The 15,261-nt window shown below is 37.4% G+C and overlaps 1 protein-coding gene across 6 annotated transcripts in view; it reads left to right on the forward strand.

Moving 5' to 3' along the window:
* RBL1 (RB transcriptional corepressor like 1) overlaps nucleotides 1-15,261 on the forward strand; it is a 76,904-nt gene that overhangs the window by 40,838 nt on the left and 20,805 nt on the right. For 4 of the 6 annotated variants that reach the window (XM_047771138.1, XM_047771134.1, XM_047771136.1 and 1 more), the window contains 4 exons: nucleotides 267-446; nucleotides 2,982-3,114; nucleotides 11,656-11,922; nucleotides 13,029-13,240. In XM_047771138.1, coding sequence (XP_047627094.1) covers nucleotides 267-446; nucleotides 2,982-3,114; nucleotides 11,656-11,922; nucleotides 13,029-13,240 — 792 coding nt within the window. The remainder of the gene's footprint in view (nucleotides 1-266; nucleotides 447-2,981; nucleotides 3,115-11,655; nucleotides 11,923-13,028; nucleotides 13,241-15,261) is intronic. The other 2 variants (XM_047771135.1, XM_047771137.1) reach the window with 1 other exon arrangement.

Raw genomic sequence — 15,261 nt, forward strand, 5'->3', positions numbered from 1 at the left:
CCTGACTTCTACCACTGTTGGGATATCAACCAGTTTCACCTATCATTGCCTCAGTTTCCCATGTATAAATAAAACATGAAAACCAGAAATGTATATGAAAGTTTTTAAAGACCTCAAAAACTTCTTTATAAGTTAAAATATATTAATAAATCTTAGAGTTATGGTTCTAAGATATTCTTGGTTCTGTGTTATCTATAAGACTAGAGCTAGCCATACCTGCAAGCCTCGTCTAGAACTGACTGCTTGAGACCACATTACTTTCTCAGTTTTCTCTTCTCCAGGTTATTGAGGTGGTTATCCGCTCAGAGGAAGGGCTATCCAGGGACATGGTGAAACACCTAAACAGCATCGAAGAACAGATTTTGGAGAGTTTAGCATGGAGTCATGATTCTACGCTGTGGGAGGCTCTCCAGGCTTCTGCAAACAAAGTTCCTACCTGTGAAGAAGTGAGTTAGGGCAAGGCTAATAATCCTATCATTTTATAAAATAATAGCTCTATTGAGACATAGTTCCCACACCATGCCGTTGACTCATAAGTAAACAATTCAGTAGTCTTTAGTATATTTGTAGATATGTGCAGTCATCACTACTGCCAGTTTTGGAACATACCTAAATTTCTTGAGGGAACAAGAAATGTTTGCTTCCCTACTCTCTCTTATCCTCTTCCTAGCCCTAAGCAACTGGTAATCTACTTTCCTTCTCTATTTATTTTCATGTTCTGGACATTTCATGTAAATGGAATCATATATGCAGTCCTTTCTTAATGGATTATTTTATTAGAATAATATTTTCAGGGTTTGTCCAAATTGTATGTATTAGCACTTCATTTCTTCTTACCGGCTTAGTAATATTCCATTGCACGCATATACTACTTAGTTTATTCATTTATCAGTGGATGAACTTGGGTGGTTTTCACCTTTTGACTGTTAAGAACAATGCTGTGATGAACATTCATGAGTAAGTTTTTGTGTGGACATATGTTTTCATTTTTCTTGAGTATGTGGCTAACAGTGGAATTGCTGGGTCATATAGTAACTCTCTTTATGCTTTGGGGGAACTGTCAAACTTTTCCAAAGTGGCTGCACCATTTAACATTCCTATCATTAGTGTATAAAGATTTTAGTTTCTCCACACCAACTCCACACCAATATATAAAGAACTCCACTCCAGGAGTTCTTTACATATTTTAGATACACTCCCTTATCCAATATATGATTGGTAAAACTTTTCTCCCTTTCTGTGGGTTGTTTTTTTACTTTCCTGAAAAGCAGAAATTTTTAATTTTAATGTTAGCCAGTTTATGTATTTTTTTTCTTTTGCTTCTTATGTTTTTGGTATCGGAGCTAAGAAAGCATTAATCCCATCATTAAAAATTTTTCAAATTTCTATATAAAAAATTAAACAATTTTCATTCGTAGTATTTAGAATAAAGAGGCCAAAAGTTTCTGCCTAATACACATAAATTGCACATTTGGAGTTCCCATTGTGGCTCAGCAGTAGTGAAATCTGACTAGTATCCATGAGGATGTGGATTCAGTCTCTGGCTCCTGTCAGTGGGCTAAGGATCTGAATTGCCATGAGCTGTGGTGTAGGTCACAGACTCAGCTCAGATCCTACGTTGCTGTGGCTCTGTGGCATAGGCCAGCAGCCACAGATCTGATTTGAGCCCTAGCATGGGAACTTTCGTATGCCACAGATGTGGCCCTAAAAATTAAAAAAAATCATGTTTAAGTTTAGTATCATGTAGGAATTGTTTTTTTCCCCCTCCACTTCTTTGTTTTTGTTTTGTTTTGTTTTTGTCTTTTTTCATCTCTTTAGGGCTGCACCCATAGCATATGGAAGTCCCCAGGCTAGTGGTCCAATCAGAGCTGTAGCTGCTAGCCTATGCCAGAGCCACAGCAAAGCAGGATTTGAGCCGCATCTGTGAGCTACTCTACAGCTCATGGCTATGCCAGATCCTTAATTCACTGAGAAAGGCCAGGGATCAAACCTACATCCTCATGGAGCCACAGCAGGAACTCCTCCCTCCGCTTCGTTGGTATTTTTTTTTAACTTCTGTCTATATATCCTTTGTTTTTCCTCTGACTCCTTATTACTTCATTAATCTTGATTTTTCACTAATCTCAAACTACTAGAAGAATTTCTTAAGACTAGGAAGAACTGAAAAGATCTTTTCTTTTTTTTCTACATGCCTGGCATGTGAAAGTTCCTGGGCCAGGAATTGCCATATCCTTAACCTGCTGAGGCACCAGGGAACTCCAAGAAGATGATTTGGGTTTTGGGGGGTTTTTTTTGGTTTCTTGGGTTTTTGTTTTTGTTTTTTGTTTTTTTTTGCTGCAACCACGGCATGTGAAAACTTCCTGGGCTAGAGACTGAAGTTGTGCCACAGTTGTGGCCCATGCCACAGCTGCAGCGACGCCAGATCCTTAACCTGCTGTGCCATGTGGGAACTTCCAAGAAGATAATTTTTTGAAATCTCTCTTCCATGCTTCTTTGGTCTTTTGATGTAGACAGTGATTAATTGGGCACTAATTAGTATTCATCAATATAGCCATTATAAATCTATTTGGAAAGTGAAGAAAGCTATGAAATTGAAGGAAAAGGATTTGGGTAGAAGCCTTTCCTCTAATACTTAGCAGTAGTGTGTCCTTGGGCAGATTTCACATTTTGTGCCTCAATTTTCTCATCCCTAAGTGAAGAAGAATAGTCCCTGGCTTATAGATTTACTTCTAGTGGCCAGTACACTTAACTAGATATAAAGTTAAGTGAGATGAACTCTTTACATACCTTTAACAACATTAACTATTGAGCACTTAATGTGAGTTTTTATATTTTGTAAAGAAGAAAGGGGGTGTAAATAGTAAAAAAGAAGAAAGGGATATAAATAGTAAAAAAGTTAAGACTTTTTTCTCATTTTTTCTGTTATGTTTTGATCAGTGGGTTTTACTGTATGTAAAGCAAAGCATTTTTGTTTTCTGCAGGTTATATTCCCAAATAATTTTGAAACAGGAAATGGGGGAAATGTACAAGGACATCTTCCCATGATACCAATGTCTCCTCTCATGCATCCACGAGTCAAAGAAGTTCGGACTGACAGTGGGAGTCTTCGAAAGGGTACGTTCAGCCTTGGTAAAACAATGAAAAAATAACAAAGGTCCTTTTTTTTTTTTTTCCGGAGAAAATTTCAAGTCTTGCCTAATGTATTATTAAGAAGTCTAATTTCTTAAAATCAGTATTTAAAAGAGGATTAGTGTTTATGCCAGCAACCCTGTATGATTCATTGTATAATAAGATTTTCACTCTGATTTGGAATATAATCTATTTTTTTTAATTGCAACATCAGTTATTTTAGAAATGGTATTTTGGCCTATTCATAAATACATACAACTTTTCCTCAATACTAGTGGAAAACTATTGAAGCTAAATACCTACTTTTTCTTTTCTTTTCTTTTTTTAATTAGTGAATTTTATTACATTTATAGGTGTACAACAATCATCACAACCAAATTTTAAGGCATTTCCATCCCAAACCCTCAGTGCATCCCCCCCACCCCACAACCTGTCTAATTTGGAAACCATAGGTTTTTCAAAGTCTGTGAGTCAGTATCTGTTCTGCAAAGAAGTTCATTGTGTCCTTTTTTTAGATTCCACATGTAAGTGATAGCATTTGATGTTGGTGTCTGATTGACTGACTTCACTTAGCCTGATGATTTCTAGGTCCATCCATGTTGCTACAAATGCTGTTGTTTCTTTCCTTTTAATGGTTGAGTAGTATTCCATTGTGTATATGTACCACATCTTCTGGATCCACTCCTCTGTCGATGGACATTTAGGGTTCCATGTCTTGCCTATTGCAAATAGTGCTGCAATGAACATCGGAGTACATGTGTCTTTTTGAGTCATAGTTTTCTTTGGATAGATGCCCAGGAGTGGGATTGCTGGATCAAATGGTAGTTCTATTTTTAGTTTTCTGAGGAATCTTGTACTATTTTCCACAGTGGTTGCACCAATTTACATTTCCACTGACAGTGTAATAGGGTTCCTTTTTCTCCACATCCTCTAGCACTTATTGTTTGTAGAATTTTTTCTTTTCTTTTTTTTGTTTTTTTTTTTTTTGTCTTTTCAGGGCTGCACCCATGGCATATGGAGGTTCCTAGGCTAGGGGTCTAATTGGAGCTGTAGCTGCCAGCCTACACAAGAGCCACAGCAACACCATATCTGAGCTTCATCTGTGACCCACACCACAGCTCATGGCAATGCTGGATCCTTAACCCACTGAGCAAGGCCAGCGATCGAACCTGAAACCTCATGGTTCCTAGTCGAATTCGTTAACCAGTGAGCCACGATGAGAACTCCCATGTTTGTAGACTTTTTGATGATGGCCATTCTGGCTGGTGTAAGGTGGTACCTCATAGTGGGTTTTTTTTTTTTTTCCTCCCTCATGTAATAATTTATTTCAACATTAAAAGCATTACAGATGTGATCAAAATTATGTCATAAATTCAAAGACATACATACAACATATAAAGTATAATGCAACAGCATTATAAATTGAACTATCTAAACCTGCACAATTATAAAAGATAAATGTCAATTATTTAATAAAATTTTGATCGGCTTATTAGAATATTGATGGACTTAGGGGATGACTTGTATGGATCATGTTACTAGTAAACTTGTCCATGATAGCTTCTTTAGTTTATTATATAAATTTCAGCTGTAGAGCATTATAACTCAACATCTGTACACACTACCGAGTGCTCCCCACAGAAAGTCTAGTTACCATCCATCACCATACAGTTGACCCCCTTCACCCAATTCACCCACCTCCAACCCCTTCCCCCCTGGCAATCACTATTCTGTTCTCTGCATCTATGAGTTTGTTTTGTTTTATTTCTTCATTGCTTTGCTGAGTCCGCTTTTTTGGTTTTGAGGTTTTTTTCTTTTCTTTTCTTTCTTTTTTTTTTTTTGCTTTTTTTAGGGCCACATGCGTGACATATGGACGTTCCCAGGCTAGGGGTTGAATTGGAGCTGTGGTCACTGGCCCACACCACAGCCACAGCAATGCAAGATCCATGCCTCATCTGTGACCTACACCACTGCTCACAGCAACACCGGATCCTTAACCCACTGAGCAAGGCCAGGGATCAAACACAAAACTTCATGGTTCCTAGTCGGATTCGTTAACTAGTGAGCCACGACGGGAACTCCCATGTTTGTAGACTTTTTTGATGATGGCCATTATGGCTGGTGTAAGGCGTACCTCATAGTGGTTTTGATTTGCATTTCTCTAATAATGAGTGATGTTGAACATCTTTTCTTGTGTTTTTTGGCCATCTGTATGTCTTCTTTGGCCATCTGTATGTCTGTTTAGATCTTCTGCCCATTTTTTGATGGGATTGTTCGTTTTTTTGGTATTGAGCTGTAGGGGGTGTTTATAAATTTTGGAGATTAATCCCTTGTCAGTCAATTCATTTGCAAAGATTTTCTCCCATTCTATGGGTTGTCTTTTTGTTTTGTTTAGGGTTTCCTTTGCTCAGAAGAAACAAGTTTAATTAAGTCCCATTTATTTATTTTTGTTTTTATTGTCATTACTCCAAGAGGTGGATCTGAGAAGATGTTGCTGTCATTTATGTCGGAGAGTACTCGGCCTGTGTTTTCCTCTAAGAGTTTTATAGTATATGGTCTTATATCTGGGTCTTTGATCCATTCTGAGTTTTTTTGTGTGTGTTGTTAGGAAGTGATCTAATTTCATTCTCTTCCATGTGGCTGTCCAGTTTTCCCAGCACCACTCATTGAAAGGGCTGTCTTTTCTCCATTGTATATTCTTGGCTCCTCTGTCATAGATTAGTTGGCTGTAGGTGTGTGTGTTTAATTCTGGGCTTTCTATCCTGTTCCACTGATCTACATTTCTGTCTTTGTGCCAGAACTGTATGGTTTTGATGACTGTTGCTTTGTGTATAGTCTGAAGTGCGGGAGCCTGATTCCTCTAGCTCCATTTTTCTTTTTCAGGATGTCTTTGGCTATTCTGGGTCTTTTGTGCTTCCAAACAAACTTTAAAATATTTTGTTCGAGTTCTGTGAAAAATGTTCTTGGTAATTTGATAGGGATTGCATTGAATGTGTAGCTTGCCTTGGGTAGTATAGTCATGTTGATAATATTGATGCTTCCAATCCAAGAGCATGGTATTTCTTTCCATCTGTTTGTGTCATCTTTGATTTCTTTCATCAGCATCTTATAGTTTTCAGAGTACAGGTCTTTTGTCTCTTTAGGGAGGTTTATTCCTAGGTATTTTATTCTTTTGGATGTGATGGTAAACAAGATTGCTTCCCTAATTTCTCTTTCTGGTTTTTCATTGTTAGTATATAGAAATGCTGTCAATTTCTGTGTGTAAATTTTCTAAATACCTACTTTTTCAAATGTGACAAAAGTTATATATTCTTTCTCTGTCTAGGTCTCCAAAGAGAAATAAATGTTGAAAGTGGAATGGAGAACTCTTTGGGATACTTAAGTTCATCTAATAAATTGCTTATCTATACTCCCTCAAAATAGTTCATTTGAGCCTTACTAATAGGAAGATTTTAGTGCATTCTTTTTTTCTCTTGTGAGGTAGCAAACTGATGTGTGCATCTCCTGGGTTACAGAGCTCTTGAATTTTTTCATTTACATTCTTCTGACGGCAGAACATCCCTGAATGAACCTCAACTGAACAACTCTTCAGGTTACATAGTAATGTTGCTCTAGACCCATTTTTGACCTATAATGGTATTTAATTTTTTGTTTTGTTTTGTTTTTGCTTTTTAGGGCCATTCCTGTAGCATATGTAAGTTCCCAGGCTAGGGGTCAAATCAAAGCTGCAGCTGCTGGCCTATGCCACAGCCACAGCAACACTAGATCCGAGCAATGTCTTCGATGTACACCACAGCTCTCAGCAATGCCAGACCTTAACCCACTGAGGGGAGCGAGGGATTGAACCCACATCCTCATGGATACTAGTCGGGTTCGTTTTCACTGAGCTGCAATGGGAACTCCTTGCCTCTAATGTTTATGTGTCTTGCTTTATATATGGTACAAGGCCATAAAAATATGCAAGCTGTGCATGTAAAACAGTCTTCATTGAGCATTGCTAATAATTAGGATTGTTTTATGATCTTTAAAAATCTCATTGGAGTTTCCTTTGTAGCTCAGCAGAAATGAATCTGACTTGTGTCCCTGAGGATTCAGGTTCAATCCCTGGTCTCACTCAGTGGGTTAAGGATCCAGGGTTGCCATGAGCTATGGTGTAGGTTGCAGACGTGGTCCGGATCTGGCGTTGCTGTGGCTGTAGTATAGGCTAGTAGCTATATAGCTCCATTTTGACCCCTAGCCTGGGACCATATGCCATGGGTGCAGCCCTAAAAAAAAAAACTTATCAAAATTAAAAGCTCTTACTGTCAGTTGTTACCATTTAAAGAAGTAAAAACATAGTGAAAATATTTACTTAGTACACTGAAATTTAAAATATTGGAAACATTGAGAATATTGGAAACAAGGTTTGTTTTTTGGTTTTTTTTTTAAACTTACATAAAAACTAGTTTAAATGGTGCTTGCCACCTTCATATAACTTATGATACTGAGTGAGCTTCTTTCCTGTGCCCTGGTGAACTGTCATGTTCCTTTCTAATTTTGAATCAGCTTTCGACATTTTATCCTTTCTGCTTTCGGTGTTGTGAAATATCTCAGAGTTCCTTTAATGTGAAGTTTTTTGCCATTGTAACTTCTACTGGACACTTTCATCTTTTTCTTCTTAAAAACTTCTCACATTTATTTCAGTAAATTTCATTTTCATGCAATTCTTCTGGCTGCATATCTGATCTCTTGAACAGCAACAGTGTCAATTTTCCTAGGGCAGCTGTTTCTTCTATAACTTCAACAGTTTTAATTTCATTTTCAGCATTATCACTTTTCATTTATTTGTTGAAATGAAAAAAATTTTTTTTCTTTTTTTACAATTTCTGCTTTCATTTGTCTGTTTTTGTAAAATGTTATGCTGGTGTATCACTGGGAAACAAGGAGGCAACATAACTATATGCTTTGCTGCCTGCATGAATTGAACAAGTGTGCTGTATCCAGTCACAATGAGACTTTGCAAGAAGTGACATGATTGGTCACCAATCAGGATATACATCTAGTCTATACATAATGATTTGTGGAAAAATTTTGTAGTTTATGCATTTACTCACAGTCAGTATACAATGGCAAGTAAAATTTGAAATTTTGTTTTTGTTTTTAGGGCAGCTCCAGAGGTATGTGGAGGTTCCCAGGATAGGAGTTGAATTGGAGCTGGAGTTGCTGGCCTATACCACAGCCACAGCAATGCCAGATCTAAGCTGTGTCTCAACCTATACCACAGCTCAAGGCAATGCCAGATCCTTAACCCACTGAGTGAGGCCAGGGATTGAACCTGTGTCCTTGTGGATGCTAGTCAGAGAAATTTGAAATTTGAACTGTTTTGTTAAGGCTGTTGTTAATTTAACTGAGCTGTAGTAACTGAAACTCATGCATACTGTTAACTATACAAAGCATGAACTCTGTGTATCTATAATTTTTATGTATGTGTGTGTGTATATGTGTTTTTGCAGCCTAGCTAGAGAACTCAGAACTGAGATTGTGAGTAATGGACACTAAAATGTGATTCTTTCCAGATGGTGGGATTTTGTGTTACCTTCTTTGTAATGGTTTTTGGGTATTTAAATTTTTTCAGTGAGCTTTTTAAAATTAGATGTAATTCACATACCATGAAATCACCCTTTTAAAGTACACAATTCAGTGGGTTTTAATATATTCACAATACTGTATAACTATCACCATTATCTAATTCTAGGACATTTTATCACCCCCAAAAGAAATCTTGTATCAAATGATAATCACTCTCTATTTCCCCCTCTCTCAAGACCCTAGACAAAGCCTGATATCTTCTTTGTCTCTATGGATTTGTCTGTTCTGGATATTTCATATAAATGAAATTATATAACGTGATCTTTATGATTGGCTTCTTTTATGTTTTCAAGGTACATCTATATTGTGACATGTATCAGCATTCATTACTCTTTATGGCTGAATAATATTTCATTGTGTGGATGTATAACATGTTGTTTGTTCATTCATTAGTCGATGGGCATTATTTCCAAATGTTGGCTTTTATGAATAATGCTGCTATGAACATTCAAGTGATATACTATTTTTTGCAATTAGATGAAAAAGTTATTTTCTTATAGGGTTCAGGCAAGACAATTAAATAATGAAAAACCCTCAGAAAACAATAATATTATTGAGCCTTGACTCTGGGGAGGAAAAGATAATGTACTAATTTATATGTTTCTTAAGTTTTTTTGAGTAGCTACTGTAGCTTTTCCAGTATTGTACTAGGCAAAAAAAAAAAAAAAATTACAAGGGGTTTTCAGCTGACTTCATGGCTATAACATGAGTTTTCCTTTGAAATGTCAGCTCTGAACAGTCCTAGTTGGTTTGAAGGGCTGCATTGATTTAAGAAAATCAATATCTAAGAAGATATAAGGCAGCTAGGTCGACTTCTGTTAAGGGGTAATGGGAACTACAATAGAACTTTCTACTTGTTTACTAAGACTGGAAGTCAGAGCTGCTTTTATAACCCCCAGAATTATGGAGAGATTTTAATTAAACCATGACTATTTCCCCACTTAGTAATACAGAGAGCTGTTAAATTATTGTCAGAAATAATTTTTAAAACTTTTAAACATGTTTTAAAAACATATGACATAACTAATTAGTGAGTATGAAAATAATTAGTGATGGAGTTCCCATCGTGGCTCAGTGGTTAACGAATCCAGCTAGGAACCATGAGGTTGCTGGTTCCATCCCTGGCCTTGCTCAGTGGGTTAATTAAGGATCTGGAGTTGCTGTGAGCTGTGGTGTAGGTTGCAGATGTGGCTCAGATCCTGCGTTGCTGTGGCTCTGGCGTAGGCTGGTGGCTACAGCTCCGATTGGACCCCTAGCCTGGGAACCTCCAAATGCCATAGGAGTGGCCCTAGAAAAGGCAAAAAGACGAAAAGAAAATAAAATACAAATGAATAAAAATAATTAGTGTGGTAATTTTACTTTTACTTTTTTTTTTTTTTAAATTTTGGGTCATTTTTTACGGCCACACTCGTGGCATATGGAAATTCCCAGGCCAGGGGTAGAATAGAGCTGTAGCTGCTTGCCTACACCACAGCCACAGCAATGTGGGATCTGAGCCGCATCTTTGAGTCACAATGCAAGATCTTTAACCCACTGATCAAGGCCAGGGATCAAACCTGCTTGCTCATAGATTCTAGTCAGGTTCATTACCCTCTAAGCCACAGCAGGAACTTCTATGAAGTGCTTTTTTTTTTTTTTTTTGGTCTTTTTAGGGCCGCACCCAGGACATATGGAGGTTCCCAGGCTAGGTGTCTAATCAGAGCTACAGCTGCCAGCCTATGCCAGAGCCACAGCAACACCAGATCCGAGCCGTGTCTGCAACCTACACCACAGCTCACGGCAATGCCGGATCCTTAACCCACTGATCGAGGCCAGGGATTGAACCCACAACCTCATGGTTTCTAGTCAGATTCGTTAACCACTGCGCCACGACGGGAACTCCTCCATGAAGTGCTCTACTTTAAAAACATACCACATACCTATAAAGAAACAGTGGGTTGAGGGAAGTGGGGGATGATTGTGGGAAAAGACGTAGAATGGCAGGGGCTAGGAGAACCCTTGGCACCTAGTGGAGAGGGAAAGGAGAGCAGCTCCTACAGCTAGCACCAAAATGGAGGCATAAACCGTATCTTACCGTTTTTTGATCAGCACACTGATCACTAATGCCTCAGATTAAGGCAAGTTAACCCGAATCATAACCCTTTAACTCCTCTCCATCTTCCATTGCACTTAAAAAACATTACTTTGCATCTGCTGAGTCAGAAATCTGTAGCTACTGCCATAAACTGTTTGAAATGTGGGAAAGTGGGAGGAGGCAAAACTGTGAACCAAATAACTCATTTTTCCTTCTTATCAGGTGTTATTTTATAGATATGATAGACAGATGCTAATTGGACTGCTTTTAAAATTTAGCAGTCAACACATTCTACCTCTCAGCTTCTACTTTACCCTTAATATTTTGCTTCTTTAATATAGGGAGAGGTTTGGAGTTCCCGTTGTGGTGCAGTGGTTAATGAATCCGACTAGGAACCATGAGGTTGTGGGTTCGATCTTGGCCTTGCTCAGTGCGTTAAGGATCCGGCATTGCCGTGAGCTGTGGTGTAGGTTGCAGACACGGCTCGGATCCCTTGTTGCTGTGGCTCTGGCGTAGGCCGGCAGCTGTAGCTCTCACTCGACCCCTAGCCTGGGAACCTCCATGTGCCACGGGAGCGGCCCTAGAAAAGGCAAAAAGACTATATATATATATATATATATATAGGTTTAAGAAATCAGGAAGATGAGCTCTCCTAGTTTTACTGTGATTTATTTCATTCTCTCTCCCACTAGACTAGATATTCCATGAGGACAGAGGCCTTGTTATTAGCTTAGTAACTCAGTATCTATTTGTTGAATGAATGAGTAAACCTGATTTATTCTTTTAGAATACATGTCAAACTATTATAAATTTCTTTTTTTTAGATATGCAACCATTGTCTCCAATTTCTGTCCATGAACGCTACAGTTCTCCTACCGCTGGGAGTGCGAAAAGAAGACTTTTTGAGGAAGACCCCCCAAAGGAGATGCTTATGGACAGGATCATAACAGAAGGAACAAAACTGAAAATTGCCCCTTCTTCAAGTATTACTGCTGAAAATATATCAATTTCACCTGGGCAAAGTCTTTTAACAATGGCCACAGCCATTGTAACAGGGACAACGGGACATAAAGTTACAATCCCATTGCATGGTAACGTTTTGATGTATTTATTTTATATTTTTTTCTGAGTTGGATAAAATTTTAAGAAGCGTCTTACTCGATTGGATCACATTGTCTTTTTATCCCAGTATTTTTTCTTGAGCCTGTACCTTTTTTTAAAAAAGAATAGTTTTAGTTTCAGGGAAAAACTGAACCTTCTTTGCTGTCAACATTCTGCACCAGAGTAACACATGTTGCAGTTGATGAACCTACATTGACACATCATTATCATCCCAAGTTCATAGTTTACATTAGGGTTCACTCTCGGTGTTCTACATTCCATGAATTTTGATAAATGTGTAATGACACATCTGGTATAATACTGTTATACACAATAGTTTCCCTGCCCTAAAGATCCTCTGTACTCCACCCTTTTGTTTTGTTTTGAACCTGTACTAGAGGCATTTCTTGTCTTATTGAGCTTTCCTTTATTGTGCTTTACTGCTCCCCCCCCCTTTTTTTAATCAAATTTACAAACTGAAGGTTTGCAGCAACCCTGTGTTGTCAGATTAGCAACAAAATATTTTTAATCGAGGTGTGTACATTGTTTTTGAGACATAATGCTATTGCATACTTAATAGACTATAGTATAAATATAATTTTTATATGCACTTGAAAACCAAAAAAATTCATATGACTCACCTTATTATGATACTCACATTATTGTGGGGTCTGGAACCAGACTCACCTTATCTCTGAGGTATGCCTACACTGTTTTTTGAATTTCCATATTTTATAAATTTACTGTCCTCTTTGTTAGGACTTGTTTCCTTATCTGAGTTTTACAAATGAGTGCATTGAGCAAAAATTGTTTACTGATTAAAACCATCTCCTTTAGAGCTCCAAACAAAACAATATTATTGTTTCATAGCAGAAATATAAAATAAGAATATCATAACCTAGAATTACTTTTTTGTGGCTTTCTTCTTCTAACATATTCCTGTGGATAGGAAGAAAGGAAGCAGGGACAGAAAGAAAGGAAGGAAAAAGAGGGAGAAGGGGGAGGGAGGGAGAGAGGAAGGAAGGGAGAATTGACAACTTTTCTAGAACACATGCACTTAGTTTCTAAAACTAAAAACTCTTGCTTGTACATTCAGGTATTGCAAATGATGCTGGAGAGATCACACTGATACCAATTTCCGTGAATACAACTCAGGAGTCCAAAGTCGAGAGTCCTATATCACTTACAGCTCAGTCATTAATTGGTGCTTCTCCAAAACAGACCCATTTGACTAAAGCACAAGAGGTACATCCGATTGGAATAAGCAAACCAAAGAGAACTGGGTCCTTAGCGCTGTTTTATAGAAAGGTATGTGTTTTTTAGCTTCTAAAAAGATCTCATTTAATAAGTGCAAGAAAGATTGAGTAACGGAGGGTGGTTTTGGCCTTTTTGTGTGTGTGGTAAAGTACACATAATAAAATGTATTACATTAACCATTTAATATGTGTCATTAGTACATTCATATTGTTGGGCAGCTTTCACCACCATCCATAGCCAGAACTTTTTCATCTTCTTAACCTGAAACTCTGCACCATTAAACAATAACTCTTCATTTCTTCCCTTCACCCCCAGTAGCTATCATTGTACTTTCTGTCTCTATGAATTTGGCTACTCTTGGTGCCACATATAAATGGAATCATAAAATATTTGTCCTTTTATGACAGGCTTATTTCTCTTAAGCATATGTCTTCAAGATTCATCTATGCTGTAGTGTGTGTCTGAATTTCCTTCTTTTAAGGTTGAATAATGTTTCATTATATGTATATAATGTGTTTTGTTTATCCATTCATCTGTAGATTGACATTTGGGCTGTTTCTACCTTTTGGTTGTTGTGATTGCATGATGTTACTATGAACATTGGTGTACGGATATCTATTCAAGTCTCTGTTTGAATTCTTCTGTGTACATACAGAAATGGAATACTAATTCTTTTTTTTTTTTTTTTTTGTCTTTTGTCTTTGTAGGCCTGCACACACAGAATATGGAGGTTCCCAGGCTAGGGGTCCAATTGGAGCTATAGCTGCCAGCTTACACCCCAGCCACAGCAACGCCAGATCCGAGCCTCGTCTTCAACTCTTGGCACCACCAGATCCCTAACCCACTGAGTGAGGCCAGGGACCGAACCCGCAACCTCATGGTTACTAGTCGGGTTCTTTAACCACTGAGCCATGACAGGAACTCCATGGAACAGTAATTTTAAATTTAAGTTTTAAGAAACTACTGTACCATTTGCTGCACCATTTATATTCTTGCCAGCAATGTCCAAGGGTTGTAAGTTCCTTGCATACTTGGCAACACTTTTTGTTTGTTTTTTGATAATAATCATCCTAATGAGTGTTAAGTGGTATATCTCACTATATTTTTGATTTGCGTTTCCTGATGATTAGTGATGTTGAACATCTTTTCATGTGCTTATTGGCCATCTGTATATCTCCCCCAGAGAAATGTCAAGTCCTTAGCCTGTTTTTTGAGTTTTTCATTGTTGAGTTATAGTCCTTTATATGTTCTGGATATTCATCTCTTATCAGATATATGATTTGCAAGTATTTTCTCCCATTCCTTGGTTTTCCTTTTTACCATGTTGTACATAGCATCCTTTGATGTGCAGAAATTTTTAATTTTGAAGTTTAATTTATCTGTTTCATTTTGTTGTCTTATTCTTTTAGCATCATGTCCAAGAAATCATTGCACATTCCAGTGTCATGAAGCTTTTCTCCTCTGTTTCTTGTAGGATTTTTTAGTTTTAGCAATCTACATTTAGGACTTTAATCCATTTTGAGTTAATTTTTATATATGGTATAATGTAAGGACCCAATTTTGTCCTTTTACATGTGGATATCCAGTTTTCTCAACACCACTTTGTTGACAAGACTGCCTTTCCTCCTTGAATTGTCTTGGCACCCTTGACAAAAGTCATTCATCACCATATATGGGAAGGTTTATTTCTAGGCTCTCTATTCTATTCATTGGTTTCTTCATGCCAGTACTGTACAGTTTTGATTACTGTGACTTTATAGTAAGTTTTGAAATCAGAAAATGTGAGGCCTCCAATTTTGTTCTTTTTCAAGATTGTTTTGGCGATTCAGAGTCCCTTGACATTCCATAGGAGTTTTAGGATGGATTTTTTTTTTTCTATTTCTGCATAAAAAAATCATTGGGATTTTGATAGGAAATATATCGAATCTATAACTGCTCTGAATAGTGTTGATATGTTAACAATATTAAGTCTTTCAGTCTAAAATGTGGACTGTCTTTCCATTTATTTGTGTTTTCTTTCATTTCTTTCAGCGTTTCAGTTTTCAGTGTACAAATTTTTGCCTTCTTAGTTA

This window comes from Phacochoerus africanus, chromosome 3, assembly GCF_016906955.1.
Source record: "Phacochoerus africanus isolate WHEZ1 chromosome 3, ROS_Pafr_v1, whole genome shotgun sequence".
NCBI lineage: Eukaryota > Metazoa > Chordata > Mammalia > Artiodactyla > Suidae > Phacochoerus > Phacochoerus africanus.